This window comes from Ixodes scapularis, unplaced genomic scaffold (assembly GCF_016920785.2).
Source record: "Ixodes scapularis isolate PalLabHiFi unplaced genomic scaffold, ASM1692078v2 PGA_scaffold1__304_contigs__length_218370807, whole genome shotgun sequence".
Taxonomy (NCBI): domain Eukaryota; kingdom Metazoa; phylum Arthropoda; class Arachnida; order Ixodida; family Ixodidae; genus Ixodes; species Ixodes scapularis.
Window position 1 is genome coordinate 91,134,312 of NW_024609846.1, and position 20,592 is coordinate 91,154,903.

General features: G+C 45.3%; 1 protein-coding gene across 1 annotated transcript in view; it reads left to right on the top strand.

Moving 5' to 3' along the window:
* The first annotated feature begins 7,926 nt into the window (after positions 1-7,926).
* Positions 7,927-20,592, top strand: part of LOC120844395 (neprilysin-1-like) — a 49,480-nt gene continuing 36,814 nt past the window's right edge. Inside the window, exons 1-3 of the mRNA XM_040216173.1 lie at positions 7,927-8,023; positions 17,129-17,188; positions 17,581-17,742. Of these exons, the coding sequence (XP_040072107.1) occupies positions 7,942-8,023; positions 17,129-17,188; positions 17,581-17,742 (304 nt within the window). The 5' untranslated portion in view covers positions 7,927-7,941. The remainder of the gene's footprint in view (positions 8,024-17,128; positions 17,189-17,580; positions 17,743-20,592) is intronic.

The following is a 20,592-nucleotide window of genomic DNA, read 5'->3' on the forward strand; positions in this document are numbered from 1 at the left end:
TGAAAACGTGCAACCAGCACGCGTGCTTGAACAGAAACTGCAAATTCTGCAAGTAAACATCTTTTAGGGTGCTGTATTTATGCCACCGTTACACTATCCTTGCCAAGCAAGCAGCAGATTGATAGTGAAATACCTGTCTCGAGTATCGAGTTGCCTTCCGCTCCAAATTTTCAGGTGCACAAAAATCTAGGAATGCCACGAACGAACGAGGACAAAATGGCGCGGAGACGGGCGGGAAGGCGGGAAAATGAACCGAACATCCGCTTCTTCCACTTCTTCGCGCGTTGTCCCAACCACAGTGGTCCCAACCAACGTTGCTTTATTTTGTCTATGCTTCTAGCTCGTCGCATTGTTGCTCTACTGTTTGCTCTTAATTTTTTTTTTTTTCGCAGTTAAGGCAGTTACGCTCTGCGTTGGCGAGGACAAAGAAAGGAGGTGACGGTGTGAAAGGAGGCTCTCTGGGCTCCCGCAGCTTCCGAAGGTCAAGCGTGGTGACCAATTAACGATGCACGTCTTTTCTTTTTGTTTTCTTGCTCCATTAAGTTTTGCGTTTCCCACTCGCTCTTTTTTGCTCGTTTACGGTGCATTTCAGGTAATTCCTCTTCACGGCGTACTTGCAGTTTGTATTAGCGTATAGCGCCGTAAATTTGACGGTTATTTTTTACAGTGTATGCAGACAAAAAAAAAAAGAAAAAAAAAGAAGTAAAACTTATAGGCGAAGGCGCGTACGTTGGCTTGATTTTACTTCGGTTGGTATACACGTTTTGTCTTACATGATCATCCCACGTGCTTGGACCAAACTGCTGCGTTACAAACTAAAAAAAAAAAAAAAAAAAAAAAAAAAAAAGCTGACGAGAGCGGTGTGCTTGAGTTAAAAGGCATAATTATAAGTTTTTCAAAGATTTGGTTTGGTTGCTTTGCACTTCTGCTGCGGCCGGGAGTTCGCTTATATTTTGCCTAAACGGACAGTCGTGCAATCGACCAGAAACCGAGGAAAAGCATTTCTGCTTGGAGTTTTCAATAGACAATATAAAAAATATGGTTGGAAGGTGTTTGGCTCTTGTTTACATTAGTCAAAGCATTGCAGCATAATTACGTTTACACTTTACGACATTTCTAACGCTGTTTTCAGTGGTTCGAAGTATCAAACGATGAATTGTTTATGTCTAAAAACGTTTATAACAAAACACATTACTTTGTAAATAAAGCGATTTAAAACGTGTAAACTTTATTTAAAATAATTCTGACTTTAAAAAAAAAACTGACTTAAATCAAAATAAACCTTACTTATTATGAACAAAATTTGAATGTGTGAACGCGCTTTATATAACGTTCCAGCCTATGCACAGCCGCAGCGGATGCTACGAGCCATCGAAGCCAATACAAGGCCGTGTGAGTCATATGTGACCATCGCGAGGGGGTGCAGTGGCGTGCGGAGTGCGTGTCACGTGGTACATTCACAGAGCTGGATTGGCTGGGATGGCAAATAGTGTCCGCCGCGATCGGACTTATGGTGAAATGAAATACAGTAAAAAAGTGAAACACAAGTAGATATTTTATTTTATTTTATTTGTAATTATAACTGGCTCTCGTTATACTACCGTGCGGGAGTCAAAATAGCACACGTTTTTCAATTTTCTTAGTTACAACTATTCAAAAGTCCTTAGTTTCATGCACTGCCTTGTAGTAGGAAATGTTCACATCATTCCGTAAAACGTAGACGGTAGTGACTCTGTTTAATGTCATGATCACAGAGGAAGCTCTTCGGTAGGGATTCTATAAACGTTCGTTGGTGAACAAAACAAGAAAAAGAAGCATATACTGCGGTCTCTTCAATTACGCCTACTACTGACACATGAATAAATAAGGAGTGCATAGTATAAACATGTATCTAACCCAACCAATGTTTTGGCTACACATGCAGGAACTAGGGGGAGACAAAACCAGATCTCTTTGTTTCGTCGCCCATTTATTCCCGGTGATGTCGGCACCAGGCGCCATAGGCAGTGATAGGGGCACATATTCCGCTTATTTTCAACTTCCCATTAGACATCGGGCAGTTCATTTGTGCTTACACAAGAGAAAAAAGATTTAAAAAGGCAATTGTTTTATGTTGTTGTTACTCCATGTACCCTTTTCGAGCCCCCCCCCCCCCCCAAAAAAAAAAAAAAAAGATCTTGTTGCTTTTTAAGCTGCTTCACATGTGCGTCATTAGACTCAGCATAAACATCTTGTTTGGGCATTGACCTCGCGCCCGTATTTTCTTATCTGCACTGCAGTTAACAAAACTTCGGGGGGGGGGGGGGGGGGAAAGAGGAAGGGTAGTGACTGCAGAAAATGTAGCAGAAGTTAAAAGTGGAAGCTCCAGAACTTTGCCAAGCACGAGCGCTCGTTCAGTGAATGCATCCTTCAGTGCAACATGCTCCTGCTTGTAGCTTCGACCTCGCCCCCCCATAAAGGGAAGGAAGCTATGCGCCGAAAACTGAGCGAGAGAAGGAGACCAGAGCGCGTGGGGACGTCAGGACGCCGAGCTCTGGTTGGAACGATTAGGGGGTAGAACTAAAGACTAGCTGCCTTTTTCTCCATTTCACTCAACGAAAAGAGGATCGGTGGCCGAGTTGTCTAGCGCACACCACCTCGGAGCACCTGGAGCAAAAGCTTACGCTGCAGAAAACGCAGGATCCTGGAATCGATCCCCACCCCTGCCCGTTTCGATCGGGACGAGCATCGTACCGGCGTGCGGTCATGTATCACTACTGCGTGGTGCACGTCAAAGATCCCAGGCTAGCGGTTGTACTGCACTGGCTAAATTGCTAGCTACAGCTGAGGGACAATTAAGTTGCTCATTGAAGGCAGACTAACTTCAAGGCTGTGTAAACATACCCACAACCAATTCTTTTTTTTTTTTTCACTCGTCGAACACGTTAGAAAGCAAAAGTCAAACGCTGGACGCCATGGCGTTCTGCGTTCAAACGGGTTCGACGAGTGTGGAGACGAAGTCTGCTTTTGTCTCCAAGGCACTCATCGAACGCGTCCGACAGCAAAAGTGATACGTAAAACTCCGGCGTTCCGCATTGTAAAGTCCTCCACGATTGCAGTGGCATACCCTCCTCTACTGACAAAGCCTGGCAGATCGCCAAGAGAAACGGCCTCCGAAATGGAAAATCTGGAGCGGCAGGCAACGGATGAGAGGACATGCACGTTACTGGCGCCGCGCTACGGCGGGACTCCGAAACACACTTCTCCCGAGCAAACAAGTGTGTTTCGGGTCCTCGCCGCTCCAAAAGCTGTGCGTCCAGGTTCCCCGAGAAATGGGCCCTTGATGTTTGTCGACGTTTAGCGCACTCGAAAAACTGTCATTCGAGCATTCACACACCCAGAGAACACTCCTTTCACACAGCGTGTGTGAATGCTTGAATGACGCTGTGTGAAAGGAGTGTTCTCTGGGTGTGTGAATGCTTGAATGACAGTTTTTCGAGTGCGCTAAACGTCGACAAACATGAACAACCAACTCGCCCAATCTCAAGTTCTTGCGGGTCCTTGATGCTCTGTGCTACCAGACAATCGTCCTCCAAATCTGCGACCGGGCACTCACTCCGTGGCTCCGTCGTTGAACTGCCAGGATTTGTGGGTATATGGGAAACTGTGGAAGTGAAGACTAAGACAGCTAGCTGATAGGTCTACCTATTGTGCCTTTATGTGCGCTTTGCTTAGGGTGGTGGCATCTCACCATTTTGTCCCACACGTTTATTTGTATTTTTTGTTCAGAAGCGCGTGAAAGAGCGTGTCCCTGCACGCGTTTGTGGCGCTGACTGTGCTATGGCGACATTTTGTTTTCGTCGATTTCTTTGTATTTTCCCCGTGAGCGCGTGCTGTCGGCATCGGGTACTACAAAGGGTGGCACCACCCTTAACAGAAGGACATTGAGGCACCCTAGGTCTACCCACAAATCATCCCAACCAGACCTAGGTGTTCCGACGTCCCCACGTGCTTTGTTCTCCTCCCTTCAGTGTATCGGTGCGTTGTAATATCCACAGTGCTGGGCTGAGGCGCGTGAGCCTATCTCTGGCGAATGACTTTGTTTCTACGAGATCGCATAGAAGGCATTTTTTAATGTCACAGGTTAACGACATGCTTTCGTCAGCACTGCAGATGTTTGTGAAAAGGAATTTATACTCCAGATCACGCGCTGCCCGTAGCCGGAAGCAGTAGAAGACACGTCTAGTAAATCCGCATCCTAGGTTACTGAATAATAAATGAACCACACCACCGCATGCAGTGAATTTCTCGCGGCGGAAGAATATAGCGCTGCGCGGACCCATTGATCACTGCCGCGTGGTGTTTAGAGAGCACGATCACGGGATGACGCTGCTGCGTAGAAGCCGAAAAATGGTGTTCAGCAGACGCCTTTTCGATTTCATATAGGCGCAAACTTCCTCAATTCATATTGTAAGGGCAATGCGTCGAGAAATTATATTTGATGTATAAAACAAGAAATTAGTGTACACTGAAATGCAGAACTACACACTCTATTTTTGTTTTAATGACTGCTGGGACCCTTAAAAGTGAAGGCCAAGTGTAGCGTTTCTTTTTTTGGGAGTTTGAAGCCCCATAAAATAATATTGAAAGCAAAATCGAAAGATGTAATTCAGCGAAGCAGTGAGATTTTTTTTCTTCTATCCTTTGAAATTAACCACTTTGACGCCAATAGGTTCAGTAGTTGCTTAGAATAAGTACAACAATTTCTCATAAGAAATATATGGGCTCTTTTACTGTGATATCCTCCTAAAGGGGTCATAAAACAAATTCGGGTTGGAATTATCACGAGTTTGCAGAGGCTTAATGGTCCTAATCTGGCTCAAGTATAGTCATACAGACGGCCAGTGATACAAAAGCTTCTTTCTCGCGGTGAAATAGCGAGGATAAAAGGAACTACCTATTTCAGTCTTGCTTTCGCACAGCTCGATGACGGAATTGTGGGATTAAAACCACAAGCTTGACAACACTCAAGTGCGGCTCATGAATTGGACACGAGAACTGTGTGGAAACTCAACTTCGGCTCGGAAACATAAATGCCTCAGCGGACGGTCGGGCTCGTGTCCAGCCACTGCGGTTATAAGAATAGCCGAACTCAAACAATTCCTGGAGCTCAGCACGCGCTTTCTATTTTGCTAACCGCAGCGCGTGTCTATCATTAACGTTGGCCGAATGTGATAGGCACTATAGGGCACGTGGCCGCTTGTTGTGGCTGCGAGCTTACGAGATAAAAAATGCTGATATTTCTCAAATTCTTTCGGCAACTGCTATTGCCTTAAAAAAAAAAAAAAGAAACTAAGGCAACTTTATTTAAGTATTAACTTTAGTGAGTGGCGCTAAGTAGTATTTAGCGACACTAGAAAAATCCTTTCATGGCTTCTTTAAGATGACAATTAAACGTAGTTGCACTATTTATTCACAAGACTCCGGACAACCCTATCTTACGTTCTGGCGATGTTTCTGAAATAACCTTCTGGGAAACGAAAAAAACTTTTCGAAAGACACATTTCAATTTATGTTTAAGGTTACGCCGTGGCATTTGACTACACAAAAATAATTGGTGACCTTCCCTTTTGCCTTCGGCATCTTAGTTTACGAAGCGCGAGGCCAACCTCAAGCACAGCAGCCTCCTGAGTCGTTTGCTCAGCTCACACGTACGCCTAAAGGCTAGCCCACATGGTGCGTTTTTCTCCGCGTCTGCGTCGCGTCTGCGCCTGCGCTTTGACGTCACTTCCGGCGCCGGGACGAAACGCAGCGTTTTTTGGCGCATCCCGGCGTATCTGGAGGAGCCAGATATTTTGCGTCCACGCGTCGCGTCTCGCGCTGCGTCCAGAAGGCAACAACCAATGAACCGCCGTGTTCACTAGTTGCAAGGAGCGTTTGAATTTTCTCCACTGTAGGACTGTAGTTTTCGCCACAGACGTCGCGACGAAGGCGATAAAAATAATAATAATACTTTTTATTTGCACATATTGCGATACCCACTCGGCAGCGTGCGAGGCTAGGTAAAAAGGTCGAGACCTTTACGCAGGTGGGCCTGCTAGCCCGCCGCCAAGTAGGGAAAGGGATACGGGAAAGGAAAATAAATAAAAACACTCAAAACAGAAAGATACACACAAATGCGGGTAGCAGCCCTGTGCCATTCCAAGGCAAAGCGCACGCGCGCACGCACACACACACACCCGCGCGCGCGGAGTTTACAAAATTTGCACGCTCGCGGCCTTAAATAAAAACGGCTTTCAGGCCCCGCCAACGCTAGCAGCAGGGCGAACATGGGTAGTTACGTCCTTCCCCCCGCGGATATCAGTTTATCATACCTTTTACACAAGTCCAGGGAATCCTCTCTGCTCCGCGGGAGAGGCTGACGCTGCTTCAGCGGAACAGAGAGGACCTAGCGAAGTACAAAAGCGTCCTGCACTCTGGCAGGCCAAATGTAAAGAATACAAGGACACCGAGAGACAAAGGTACAAAATTAATACTACCGGCAACAATCGCTACAACGTAACCACTGTAGCGGCCAGCGGCCAGCTGTAAATGTTTTGGCGCGGGCGATGGGGATGCCAATGGCGTATCGAAACGTGGATGAGGCGTACGCACTAAAAAGGATGAAAATTAGTGAAATTGAGCTTCATTGCAATTGCTGTAATAAAAATGAGTCCTTACTATTACTAAAATTAAATATTACGGCATGTAGCCATCATTTAACGCGCGATTTCTATTTAAAATTTGCTTTTGTTTCTTAAGCGCGTCTGGCTACGTTGGGCGGACGCTTCGGAAACGCAGACTCGAAGCGCGCTGCGTGTGGTTTGACTGGGCGCACGCGTCTGGCTGAGCGCGCGCGCCAACCCGAGACGCGCGTCTAGACGCACTGAAAAACGCGCCATGTGGGCTAGCCTTAACTCTATATGGGCGTGCTTCGCGAGGGGGAGGAGCGGCGTGGCAAAACTTCAGCCGGACAGCTCTGTACTCTTCGTTCATCGTACTTGCGGTAGACCACCGGTAGACTAAGCACTGATACCCTTTTCCCACCTCAAGAAAAAGTGAAGTTTCCCCCCATTGTTCGTACGCTGCGCAAAGTGCTTCTTTAAAGATTTGGTCGTCGGAGGAAGAAGCGATGCCTTGGCGTTTGAAACGTGTACGTCTTGATAACACATGTATCTAACCTAAAATTCACCTACATTAATTTTAATTTTCCACATAAAGAGTGAAGCTAGTAATGCTTTGCCAGGATCAAGGCTTTTTTTACTTCGGTTCTTGAGGTGAAAACGAGTATAGGGTTTTTCATGTTTTAACTGGGTGTTTTTTTTTTATTGATCCGCACAGCAATTAAAGGATTTGGTGTTCAATATTTGATTCGACGTCAGAGGTTTTTGGGCCCAATTCGGCACCATTAGATTCGAATGCAATTCGTTCTGACCTTCCCCTCTCTGCACAAATATTAAAATATAAAATATTTGCTCAATATCAGCAAGAAGTACGTCATAATAAAAGAAAAAGCAACGATCGTGAAATAACCTTTACATCCAAGAATGCCTACCACGTTAATGCAGCTGTCAAGTAGCGTAAACGCGGATATGTTTCCAGCTGCTTAGAAGTTATGTTTCCTTAGATCCTGGTTGCCCTTTCAAGTCAAAAACAAAATGAGCGGAATGCGAACGCTGGACTTTGAACAGATCTTTTGAAGAATAGATTCCAGTGGCTTCTTGGCGCGGAAACGTGAAAGATTCAGAGGTGCGTTAATTCTTTGTGCGATAGTTTTGCTGAAAACATGAAAGAACAGTCGAGCATTTCAGGAACTTGATGATAATTTACGTATGCTTTTTTTCATTCGTAGAAACCGGTCTATAGATATATAAGGAGGACTCATTCAACATTCGCTTTTTGTTATCACTTTGGTTAAAAAAAATGTTTATCATGGATAGAAGGACTGCAACACTGATCTTCATCTTGACAGCATTCTCCAGCTCAAGGACTGCTGAAAACAAAGGTATTATGCGTCAATTTGCAAGTAGACCACGATGATTTGTAAAGCACGATTTTGTCGTTTCATCTTTAAAAAAAAAAGAAAAACAATCTTACATTGAAGCGCTGGTGGCTGCGTTTTCGGGAGACGGTTTTGTAATTAATGAGGTGAATAACTGCGAAGCAAATCCAAAAAGAATTTATAGTCAATCTAAGCTTCTACAACGCAGATTGTAACTTGTAATTCCGGGCTTCTATGTTCGTGATTTTCTTTTAGGTGAGCTTATTGGCCAATGCAGCAATATAATTTACTGCAAACCGATCATAGGGTTATTCAGATTCGCCACGCTCTGGATTTCTTTAACTTTCAGTGAACGAATTCCCTGGCGGTTGTTCTGATAGGCAAGTCAGTTAGTCAGTTAGATGCAACAATCTTGTCACAAACTAGACATGATCGTTATGCGTCCTTAGATCTGCCTGTCGAGAACGATAACTTCCATGAAATTAAAACACTTGACGTTTGGTCCTCCGGGTGTCTTTTTTGCCCATTTGTTGGCATTCTAGACGTAACGTCGGGTGAATCGGATGATGTGAACCCTCAATAAGGCGATATGGAGTGCACACTTTATTGCCAAAACGTTCGTGGCCTTAGGAGAAAACCTTTTGATTTTATGGCTAAAGCTGAAGTCGATTCGTTCACCATTTTCTGCCTTACTGAGATTTGTCTCGAGGACAGTATCCCCAGTTCTCAATATTTACTTACGTGTTACTCAGTATTTCGAAAATACTGTTATTGTGTTAGCACTAGACAGAGATACAGACGAGGTGCTCTAACGGCCGGGGACGTTTCCCTGTTTGCTTCGAGAACATATAACTGTGAGTCGCACTCGGAATGTGTATGGATCTGGGTTACGTCGTGCGACGGGCTTAATTATTTCCTTCGAAATTACTATTTTTGGCTAAGCACACTGACTCGGAAGTTGTTCACGTCATTTTAAAAATTTATAACAAAATCCGAACGTAACGAGGAGTCATGTGCAAATATATTGGGAATCTAACCACCAAATCATTGACTGGCTGGCAGGGTATAACTCGCTGGCGCATGATGTCAGCAGCCTGAAAGTCTTAAGTCTTTTGGATTTTATTTATCTTAAGGAATTTGAACAACGCGTCACCATCCAGAATTCAGCGGGAAATATTCTCGACATTGCATTAGTGTCTTCACCAATCTTTTTTTCATTTTCTCTATCGCCAACCCTTTAAGAGGGGGGTGCAACGATTTCCGGACTTCGGTCAAAGATTTCTTGAAGTTGCCCTCTGACACTTCTGAAGTAAAGAACAGAAAACCGATTTCGCCTGCGTGTCCTAGTTGCTGCTTAAAAAAAAAAGAGAAATATTGGCATTTCGGGCACCCCTCAACTCACTCCCAGCCTTCAGGGTCACACCTGGTCCCCCTCCTAGTGACGTCATTCGGAGTGCCGTGTAGGTTCCCGTGTGCTATCTCGGAGGACGCTTTCTCTCCCTCTCTCTGCTGACATCAGAGGGCATTATGCTGCAGCTTAGAGCCGAGCGAGGTTACGTAATCTTTTAGCCGTGGTTCCTTCGGCTGCCGCTTGGGGCTGCAGGTGGGGGAAAAAGCATAACTTTTGCTTTGCGATTATGCAGCGGAATCGCGAAATTTTTAATGAAGAAGGTGTTTTCTCTATCCTTCGGCACACGATAAACAACGTAAAAATGACGAGATGCAAATTCTTTTAATCATAAAATTGTTGCACCGCCCCTTTAAATGAAGACTTACTGCACAACCCTATTGAAAAAACCCGTTTAAGCTGGTCCCAGCTTCAAGCTGGGTTATTGCCCCAGCATGCCCAGCTTGGCATCCTGGTTGATCTGGTCATACTGGTCATGGTGGTTGATCTGGTTATACTGGTCATGCTGGTTGATCTGGTCCCAGCTTTAAGCTGGGTTATTGGCCCAGCATGCCCAGCTTGGCATGCTTGCTATGCTGCTTGATCTAGTCCCAGCTTCAAGCTGGGTTATTGCCCCAGCATGCCCAGTTTGGCATGCTGGTCATGGTGGTTAAACTGGTCATGCTGGTGGACTTCCCAGCCATTTTAACCTCTTTAAATTAATACAGAAGATAAACAAGCCAAGTTCTTCAGAAAAGCCAAGTCGGCATCCAATTTATTTTTTTCGTACTTGCGGCCGCCTCACTCGAACTCAGATGCTACATATCCTCGGCGCTAACACAGTACTAACCGACGCACAGACAGTGGTTTAGGGTGCAAAGCCAACAATGTTAATAAAACCAGATTGCTTATCTTCCAACACGAAAAATACTAGGAACAGGCTAAAAACAGGCAATAGCAAAAGAAAATACTACACGGATGAGGGGGCGAACCTGGGTCCTGCCAGTGATGGGGGCGACGCGGTAACTTGCGTGGTCGGCAGAGGAGAGGAAATCCGTGTGGCTTGGATGGCATTGGCGATACTCCTCGGCACCACCGTCATTCACGAGCACGCACACGTTCGAAGACACGAAGCGACACCTCAGTCGGGACGTCCGGCATCTTACCGCACTGAACGGACTGCCGCTCGCTGTCTCCTCAAAACCCGCTTTGCTTGCACCCCCGTTCAAGTAGTCTCCAAACAACGCGCACACAGCCGTCCCTTCGAAATTCTGCCCAAGACAGCCAAACGCGTCTCAAATTCTCCGTTCCTACCACTCTCTCTTTCTCTCTCTTTTCTCGCACACAAAGCTAGCTTGCAGCGCGCCTGACGCGTCCGGTCGTCTACCAAAAACGAGAGTACAAAGAACAAGACGTGGCCTCGTTCCAGCCTAAGCCGACCTTGGCGCGCGCACATTCACCAGATCGACCAGCTTATTTACCAGCTTGGTCAGTTTGATTTTCATGCTGGTTTTTCTTATAGAGAATGGTGGCGTTGACCTTAAAGGGACCCTCCGGAGCTTTCTGCGATCGTCTGTTTATGTTGTTATATTGCGTAGTAGGTGCAAGTTAATATGTATACAAAGTTTTAGATTACGAAACTGCTTATTAAACAGATGGCAGTAGAAATATATCGGGACTATTTTCTCTTGGAAGACAATCCCCCATTCCCTGCCCATCGCTAAAACTTGACCAATGGAAGTGCCGCATCTCGCGGTGAATGCGAACGTTATTATAGCAACACTTTTTAAGCTTGTTGTAAATTAGAGTTTGAGAAAAACGTAAACTGATTGTGGTGCGGGAAACATTGTCCGCAATGATCGCTCCAAAACCAGTGAACTATGTTTTCTCCCCGCAAGCTTGTTGCTAGGGGGTGATGCGTCGGCGCGTCGGCTCGTCTGCTTCCCGCGGCGTCTGCAGGCGTGCGTTTGCGGGACACGTGTTCCTTCTTCCCGTGGATCCCGGCTCCGAAGCCAGCTTTGCGATCCTCCCACGTCAACGAGTCAAACTTTTCCTTGTCATCTGTGGAATGCGACTGCGTTTTGCAGTAGCAGCGAGATGGTGCGGTGCGACGAACGACGACTGCCGAGCACAAAGTCCGGGCTCCTCGACAACGGTCCGCGTGTGTTCGAGAGATTCCTCCGCGGGTCGGCGGTCGGCCGCGTTGGTGACGCGCAGTGACGCCGGAATCCTTCGCTTGCGTTTGGCTGACGCGTAAAGAGATGCCCCTCCCGTTTTCCGGGATCATCTCAGAAAGGGGGGCGTGCCGGGGACTTTGATAGCAATTTTAATTGGGAAATTCGCCGCGCATGACCGTAATTTTATGATTTTTTGGATCCTTAGGGCCTGTAGATTGAGTTACCGCCATAAATAGACCATCGCATAACGCTCCGGAGGGCCCCTTTAATATGCAAAAATACCTTCAGTTCTAAGACTGCAAGCCGATCCTGAATGACGAGTGAGTTAATTCAGATGTTGAAGCTCTTACAAAAATCGTATCGAGCGGGATTGACAGCTATGTGCCTAAGCTAAGCTGAGCTGATCTGACTAGCTGCTTGTGACGTAATCTTTATTATCGCTGACTTTTTCAAAAATCTGGGCTGAACAAATAGTACGCCCAATTTAGTGAGGGCCGTGCTTCGGCAAAGGGGCTCTTTAGACAAGACGAAGGTTTGCATTTGGCTAGGCTTGATTCCGATATGTATACCAGCTGGCCCAGCATCGTTTGGAAATGTGCACCGCCAAAAAGAAACGAGCTGGTAGTGTCGTCCCGATACAAAATGGCTCTGGTGATTCAAGTGATGTAAGTAAAATGGCCAACGTGTTTGCAGAATATTTTAAATCCTGTTTTTTGTCTGTAGCAGCCCATGGCGAAAGCTCAACGTTCCTAGGCACATCCGAATTTCTATCTTTTATCCGCATTGACGAAGTTGAAATAAAGAAAAGCGTTCGTAGTATGAAGCTGAAACTGTCTGCTAAGGCAAATGCAATTCCGAGTTTTTTTTTAGTTTTTTTTTTAAGGTGTGTTGAACTTTACTTCTTTTAATTTTTTTTTTTCAACATATAATTTGCTGGACATATTTTAAATTTATCACTTCGTACGGGAATATTTACGTCTGTTTGAAAACGCTCTGTTGTGCTTCCGATTCACAAATCCGGCGTTTCTAGCATTTTAAGCTATCGCCCCGTTTAATTTATGTGATTGTTTTATATAACGTTGTACAAATATCTCGACTGGTACTCCAGCCGAAAGGTAAACCCCGAGGAGCATGTGTGTTTGAAGGGCAAGTTAGTGGATACGAAACTGTGCTTTTTATTACATTGTACCTATCCGTTCGTTCCTAACTGTGAGCATGTTGATATAATACACGTTGACATGTCGGAATTATTCGATAAGGGAAAGGGCTAGTCCAAAGCATTAACGGGACCCTCAATCAAAAGCTTAAAAGAATGTGCAAGGACAAGCCTCATTCTCGGGACGAATATTTAGCCCACTTCTCTTCGTGTACCACGAGGTTCCTCAGGCAAGTATGAGGTTCTCCCTATTTGAATTCATCAACGGCCGCCGTGTCAGAGGACCTCTCTCAGTGCTAAAGGAAATGTGGGTCGCAAACAACATAAGCTCAAATGTCCAAACAACGTATAGATATGTCGAAAATAATCCCTGGAGAAGAGGAACAAAGGAACAAAGGACAAACACAAATCTCCAAACACAGCTACGTGACTGGTGAGCGACCGAAAAAATCCGCCTGGTCCGGGTATCGAACCCGGGACCTCTCCATTACATGTGGAGCGCTCTACCAACTGAGTTAACCAGGGGTTAGACGTCAGTAGAGCAAACGTCGGAGGCGGAGGGTCGGCATGCGTCGGGGGTGGAGGGTCGGCCGGAAGGACCTTCAAAACAGGCATGCCACCGATCGTTGTTTTAACCGTAACTTAAGACATGTGTTCTAGAATGCTTGAGGTGGCTCCTCTATTCTCGAAAATTCCAAATGACAATGCCAGTACGATCTTCAACGAGGTCACCTACGATGAAAGCATGTATTGTCCTTTCATACAGCAGCGTGGGTAAAGTTTCATGTTCCAAGACCACACCTGCAGATAAAAATACCAGTTCATTCCACCGTGACGTCACGTGATCAATGTTGACAAGGGCGTCCTTATTGGAGAGGGGCGTGGTGACGTGTTGATGGGATTTAGGGTGACATAGAATTTATTTAGAGGTCGAAGTCTTTTCGCATCACTCGTCAAACGGACAGGGTGTCAGAGATGGGACCGCGGTCAATTCTCGATGGAACGTTTTTTTTTTAGTCCATTGAAGACTCCTCGTTGTCCGAAACCACAACCTTCAATGCGAAGTGCCAAGCCTACGGGAAAAACACTTCTAAATCAAAAACTTCCACTTCAAACTTCATCTCAGTTGGCGCCTCAAACAAATTTGAAAAATGTATTGCAGTGTCAGCATTTCTGTGTTTGTATTTCTGCCCTCCCTAAAATGTATTCCTATATTTGTATTTCCAAAGACATTTTGCCTCTATTTAAAATGTATTTCCGATACGTATCGCGATACATTTTTACAGATATATCTTAGTATCACTATTTTAGCTACTATTTTAATATATCCCAGTATTTGCATTTCCTTGAGTATATTTGCACGACCCTGCTGCTAAAGTATACTCGCTAATCAATGTTTACCTCCTTTCTTATTAAATGTTAATGTACGGGAAGCTTCGCCAGTGACTGAAAATATTATAAAAAAGGTCGTTGGAGGTAAACGCACACACACACACACACACACACACACACACACACACACACACACACACACACACACACACACACACACATATATATATATATATATATTCCTTCGGAATAATGTTACCGACAACGGCAGATGTTAAGTTATGAGTGTAAAGTGCTAGTTAGCGAATTAATTATACTAACCCACTGACTAACCTCCGAACTATTCACTCTAGCTGCCGCATTCTGGTTAAATATCTGCTGCTCATCGTTGAAATAGGCCACATTCATTCCAAAATTCTTAAAAATAAATTCTGCACCGCTCCTTTTTCTTTGACAAATGTAGGCAGTGTGGGGACTTGGGTGCCAAAACTAATTGCCAGAATAATAGCGGGAGTCACCAGGAAGCGACGTCAACCTCCGCAGAGGGCGAAGGTAGCGAGCAGCATTACTACTAGATTTGCTCAGTTTCGGAACTGCCCATAGACGCTGGTTCCACAAGTTTTACCCCCCCCCCCCCCCCCTTCTCGCTCCACGGTCCGCCTCCCGTCGTTCTACGCGCCACCGTTTTGGAGTGACTCCCATGGTAACAAGGGCCTCAAACCGTAACCGAAACCGAAAACCGTATAGGAACGCAATTTTTTCAGTAACCGTAACTGGAACGAAACAGTTGTTTGAAATTTATGAAAACCGTAACCGTAAGCGTAAATTATTTACCGATAACCGATATGGACCAATATTAACCGCAAACTAAAAATATTAGTTTTCTCAAGAATGACCTCGACGAGAGATCTTGAAATGCCGTGGCTACTGATCTCTGTGACATTTGCTAGATTGTGCATCCCGCTTCGTCGTATGCAGCCGCATGGGCGGCCACCGAACGGCCATCTTGCATGTCGGGAAATCGCCTTTTTGGAGCGTTGCAGAGGCTGGTGGCAGCGAGCTAAAGACACGGTTTCTACTCGTTCGTCACCATTTGCCGAATAACCTTTAATTAAACCTTTTGTAAACGGTGGGACATGCCTCTTAGTATACAGCGCAGCGCCACATGAAGAAGACGCAACCCGTCGAAAACAGGTTTCGCTGGTCTCGCAGCGTGATCAAAGCTTCCTTGGCACGCTCCTTCTCCGTGCCTTCGCACGCTTGGGTACCGAAGAAGAATCGACGCCGTGCGTGTGTGTTTCGCAAGTGCAATTTGCGTGAAGACATATGTACCTTGGGAGCAACGTTTTATTTTACTATGACGACTATATTTGTTACTTGCGGCACTCGCAGTCCAGAAACGAGCCTGATCCAGTGGCGACGGAAGAGGGGGATAGGGGTACGGGGGCGGGGATGGCGGCAGAATGCACTCCACCATATGAATCGCGTTCGAAGAAACTTTCAATCTTGCGATTTCATACTTTTGCGTTCGAGAACTTAGCTTTCTCCACAGCGTTGCCCTGTTTATGCTGTCATGTAATCCATTCAATTAGGTTTGGAACATGGCCATGATTAATAGTCAATAATAACAGCTGGACGATCCAGAACTTAATTCGTTCTCGATATATGATGCAGTTAATGTATGCACGTGACACCTTCTAAACTTTGCCGCGGTGTCGATTGTTGATTGTTAATTAAGCGGGCGAAGGCACAAAGACGCAGCACTTCGGTGTAACAAGGAAGCTTTGATCACGTGGCGAGACTAATGTGGCTTCTCCTGGACCACCGACACGGTGCTCTTATAAAATAGATCTTTAAATCAAAAACTTTCTTTTCCTTTTATTTTGCCGTTGTGACATGGAAATTCTTAGTTTTTCTGATAAACCTGAATTGAGGAAACATTTACTGGCGAGTGTTTTTCAAATTTTTTTCGGATTAATAAAAAAACTGGATACCTAGTTCTATGCTACAAAGACACTTTTGGATTCAAAACTTAAGCGAGACCGACCTAAAACAGTAATGCAGCCGCGTGCACGTTGAAACAAAAACCAACCAAATTGAAACAACCTAATGGTGGGCAGGGCGTCAGAGCCCTCTATCCACCGATCATGCAAGTACTGAGATGAAAAGGTCTATACAGTCACTCTACTCGATGGAAAACACAGTTTCGAAACGTAAATCTAGATGGCGCTTCAAACCCCAAAAGACCACGGAAGACGAACGGAAGGGGTAAGGGCAGTACCTCCTCACTCCATCTTTCGTGGAACTCCCACGGAGGGGCCCACAGGTGACACAACGCCGCACAGGCCCATATTTACCGACGTTTTGTCCTTTCATCAACGCCAGCATCATTCGCAGACGGAGGCCTGTAGACCCCCCTTCCCACCCCTGGCATGATGATTACTTGCTACTACAGCTATTATGCAGCTTTGGTAGTGAGTGACCGCAAGCCGATCTGGCGACGTCACAATATTTAAGGGTCACGTGGTCGCAGGAACGACACGCTCTCTGCGGGTTTTTCTTCTACATTTGTTTCAGTATAACGGATATTATACTGAAACAAGAGCGATGGCACATTCTACATGGCGGCAACATATTTGCAATTGAAATGTGCCAGCAAAAGCTGGTATTTCCGAAAGTAAGAATTTTGAAGTAATTAACTTGTTAATTGTCACTTTCTATTCCCGACATGACGTACTCCCCGGACCCTTATCCCGGGTAGTAATTTCTTCATTTTAATTGCCCTTTCAATTATACACAGTCAGTCGTTCGTAAAACGTCCTGTATGTATAGACGTGAGGAAGTGCGGCTCCTGGCCGCCGCCATCTTGCTGCTGGTATGGGTAGATCGTCTGACAGTCGAGCGCTTCTGGGGCGTACCCACGGTTTTCAGACTAGCGTCTAAACAAAGCGTTTTTATCCATGGTGGCCAGACTATCTTTCGAAGCACGGCTGCTTCCAAAGTTTATTAGCATTTGAAAATCTCTCTAAATAAACTGCTCGACTTCAATATTTCAGATCTCTTGAATACGGATCTCCATGAGAATATATGCAAGACGCCTGAGTGTAGAGAAATGGGTAAGAGCGGACTTGTTTCGTGCCGCGGGGTAACCACTCCACATTTATATTATTTGAAATGTATTAGAGCGCAGCTCTTAGCGGCCCGTTTCCAGCCTGAGCGGCGTCGGCGTCGGCGTTGGCGTCGGCGTCGCCGTCGGCATAACCGGGGGGGTCACGTGACCCCCCCCCCCCGAGGTCACTTGACCCCCCCCCCGAGGTCACGTGACCCCCCCCCCCCCGAGATCACGTGATCCCCCCCCCCGAGGTCACGTGACCCCCCCGGGGTCACGTGACTACCCGCAGGTGACGTGACCCCCCTTAGTACCCTTCCCTACTCCTCCTCAAGAGCTGCGCTCCAATTCGGCGTTACAGGGATTTGTAAACGGCTTTCATTTTTTATACTGTTACAGGCATAATGCTTAGCCATACGATTGACAGAAATAAAGATCCATGTGATGATTTTTATGATTACGTGTGCAAAAATTGGAAGCAGAACAACACCATTCCGCCATATTTGCCTAGCTATGGACATATATGGTCAGTACGAGAGGAACTGGCCAAGAGACTTAAAGGTAATTTCGATCTTTAACAGAGCTATATTCGTGTGACTAAAGTAGAAGTATATTTAACTTACAGCTAGAAATTCTACAGATTTTTAATAATAAATATAAAAGTTATTGTATGAAGGTTAAGGGAAAAGCCGTGTGATGTCTCAGGTTTGCTCTCTATTGAGAAGCCTCCAAAAGAAACATTAAATGTTTCCAACTTTAACACTACCATACCTAGGTCACGTTGACATGTATTTTCACTCCAGGATCACGAATATCGAGATTATTTTTCCAGTTGGTGCACAGAGACTGCAGAAAATTATTTAAAAGTACCGCTGAAGCCCTTCCTTCCCGGAGCGTGACGTCATAGAAGGCGTTTTTTCGGAATCTCCGCTCTCGCGCATCTTCAGCGCCTATTACAGCTATGCACGCACACTCTTTTTTTTCTTAAAAGGATTAGAAGAAGACGTTGCGACCGGTGTCCGTGTGGAGGAATATACCTGGCAAGCTTGTTTTTGCTCGCGCGGCTCACAGGAGTGACACGTCCTTAGCGGCTGAAAGATGACGTAACAATCTGGTCGGAGGTTTTTCGTGTTTTTTTTTTTTTTTTTTCGCGTTTAGTTGCACTTTTGGGGAAAACGAGCGTGATATTCAGATTCATGTAATGAAATACTGTAAAATTCAACTCTAACTCCTTTTTCTTTTGCTTTTCAAGAACCTCTTCAGCTTTTCTTTAAGAGATGGAATTGTCTCACGCAGCGCGTAATTTTTATTTGCCTTAATTTTTTTTCTGCTCCAGTGAAATATTCTGCTATCCAGATGCAAAAGTTTTCTGCTATTCTGCTAGCCACGATGCAAGAGTAAAAATTGGCAGACAAAGGGGAGAGATCTGCAAGCCGATCGCAGCTCATCTCTATTTTTGTACTCCATTTTTAGGCGGCAACTTTCGCGCACAAACAGCACACCAAACTTTTCATTGTTTTCGCCTGTTTCTCATGTAGGGACGATGACTATACTCCGTTTCCTATAGGGGAGTATTCACTGGACGCCATATTTGTGGGTGCTGTTTAGAGCGCATGCTCAGAACGAGCTCACATCAATAGGCCGCTACGACCGGCACTCTTTGCACAATGCAAAAGAACTGTGGAAGCTCGCCGTCAGCACGCGCTGAGCAACCACGCAAACAGATATGGCCGCCAGTGAATACTCCTTATATTTTCCTATACTCCGTTTCGTGCTCAGTAAATTGCGCTGTCAAAGCTACTGGTGTGAGAGGGTGGCTTTATCTATGGTTTCCATTGCGCAAGAACGTGAGGAAATGATCTGGGATATAAAATTCCATGATTGCGCAAACCGTTTTAAAGGGCAAATCCCCCGCAATTTTGATGGTCACCGATTTTTATAAATGTTTCACCATGTATTTGGGTTTCCTTCCTGACCATATCTACAAAATATCTCGCCAAAATAAGGATGTTCTTAGAATAAAATTAATCTTGACATTTACGGGCACACGGCCAAATCACTTGCTGCCGCTCTACTTGCAACAGTGAGCAAGAGCGTTCACATGGCGGCTGCCACGATGGCGCTGACGTTGCCGTGACGTCACATGTTGGTGAGTGCCTTGGTGAGGGAGCTTTCTTTGTAGCTTGTTGGTGCTGTCGACTGTTCGATTTTTAGTAGAAAGCTTTCAGAGGCTGGCTACCGCTCCGGGAGCACGTGAGAGCACGCTTGGAAGTGGCAGTCATAATTAAAAACAAAACGGCACAGAGAGGAGGACAAAGTAAAAGGTGACCGACAGGACACAGCGCCGTCAAATTAAAACATTGAAAAGTGCTCGATGCAAAAGAAATACAGTTGATTAACGTAGAAATTTGGGGTAGTTGGACTGCAGAAATTATTAAAAACAAAACACCGCAAAGACGAGGACAATGTGAAAGGAAACCGACAGGACACAGCGCGATCTCCTGCTAGAGAAGCGTTGCTTGAAAACACGGTTTACTAAAACCGTCTATTATCAGACCCTGAGGTATAAAAAAAGTGCTTCTAATTAAAAGGCAATACGTTGATCAATTTTTTTTCTATTTTTTTTTTTTTTTTTTTTTTGGCGTGCTAGCAACAAAATCTGCCTTACCATTCCGCTTCGGAAGCGGACGCTGGGTCCACATGGCGGCGAATCGCGAATACCGCTGGCGGTTCGCTTAATGGAGATGCCGGTGGATCGTATGAGAACGGGTTATTGTCTAGGTTATCGTCCTCGAAATCTAGGAGCACATCCTGATCATTGCTTGATTCAGACGAGCCTGATAAGTCCATTCCGATATGCGGCACAAACGCAGAACAGTGACCTGCTGTCAGCAGGCCAAGCTCAAACTGCACACGTGCGAATGTTTATACCATACGCGACGTCACTTCCGAATGGCGAACCAATCAAGGGGCCAGTTAATTTCAAAATCGATTTAATCGTATTTTGACAATTATAAATTATGGAAACAGGTTTTTCATGATTTAACCGCTGCGCCTTAGGCGAAGTTTTTAGTACCCTTTCTGAAATTATGTTTCGATACAAACGCTCAAACTGACGGCGGAGCTGCCCTTTAACAACGTAGTACATTAAGCATAAAGAAAACTATGGATGAGACAATTTAGAAAAATTTAAAGGGTCATGAGAGGATATCGGTTTGGATTGTTCATAACTTTGCAGAGGCGAATACTGGTTCAAGTTTGGGTCTAGTGTTCTCTCACAGACCGCCAATGAATCAGATGCTTCTTTGTCCCGGTGAAGTTTCGAGGATAAAATGGGACTTTTTCCTTCATTCTTGACTTCGCAAAGCTCGATGCCATAATTGTAAGATTAAAAAAAATCTCAATGACGAC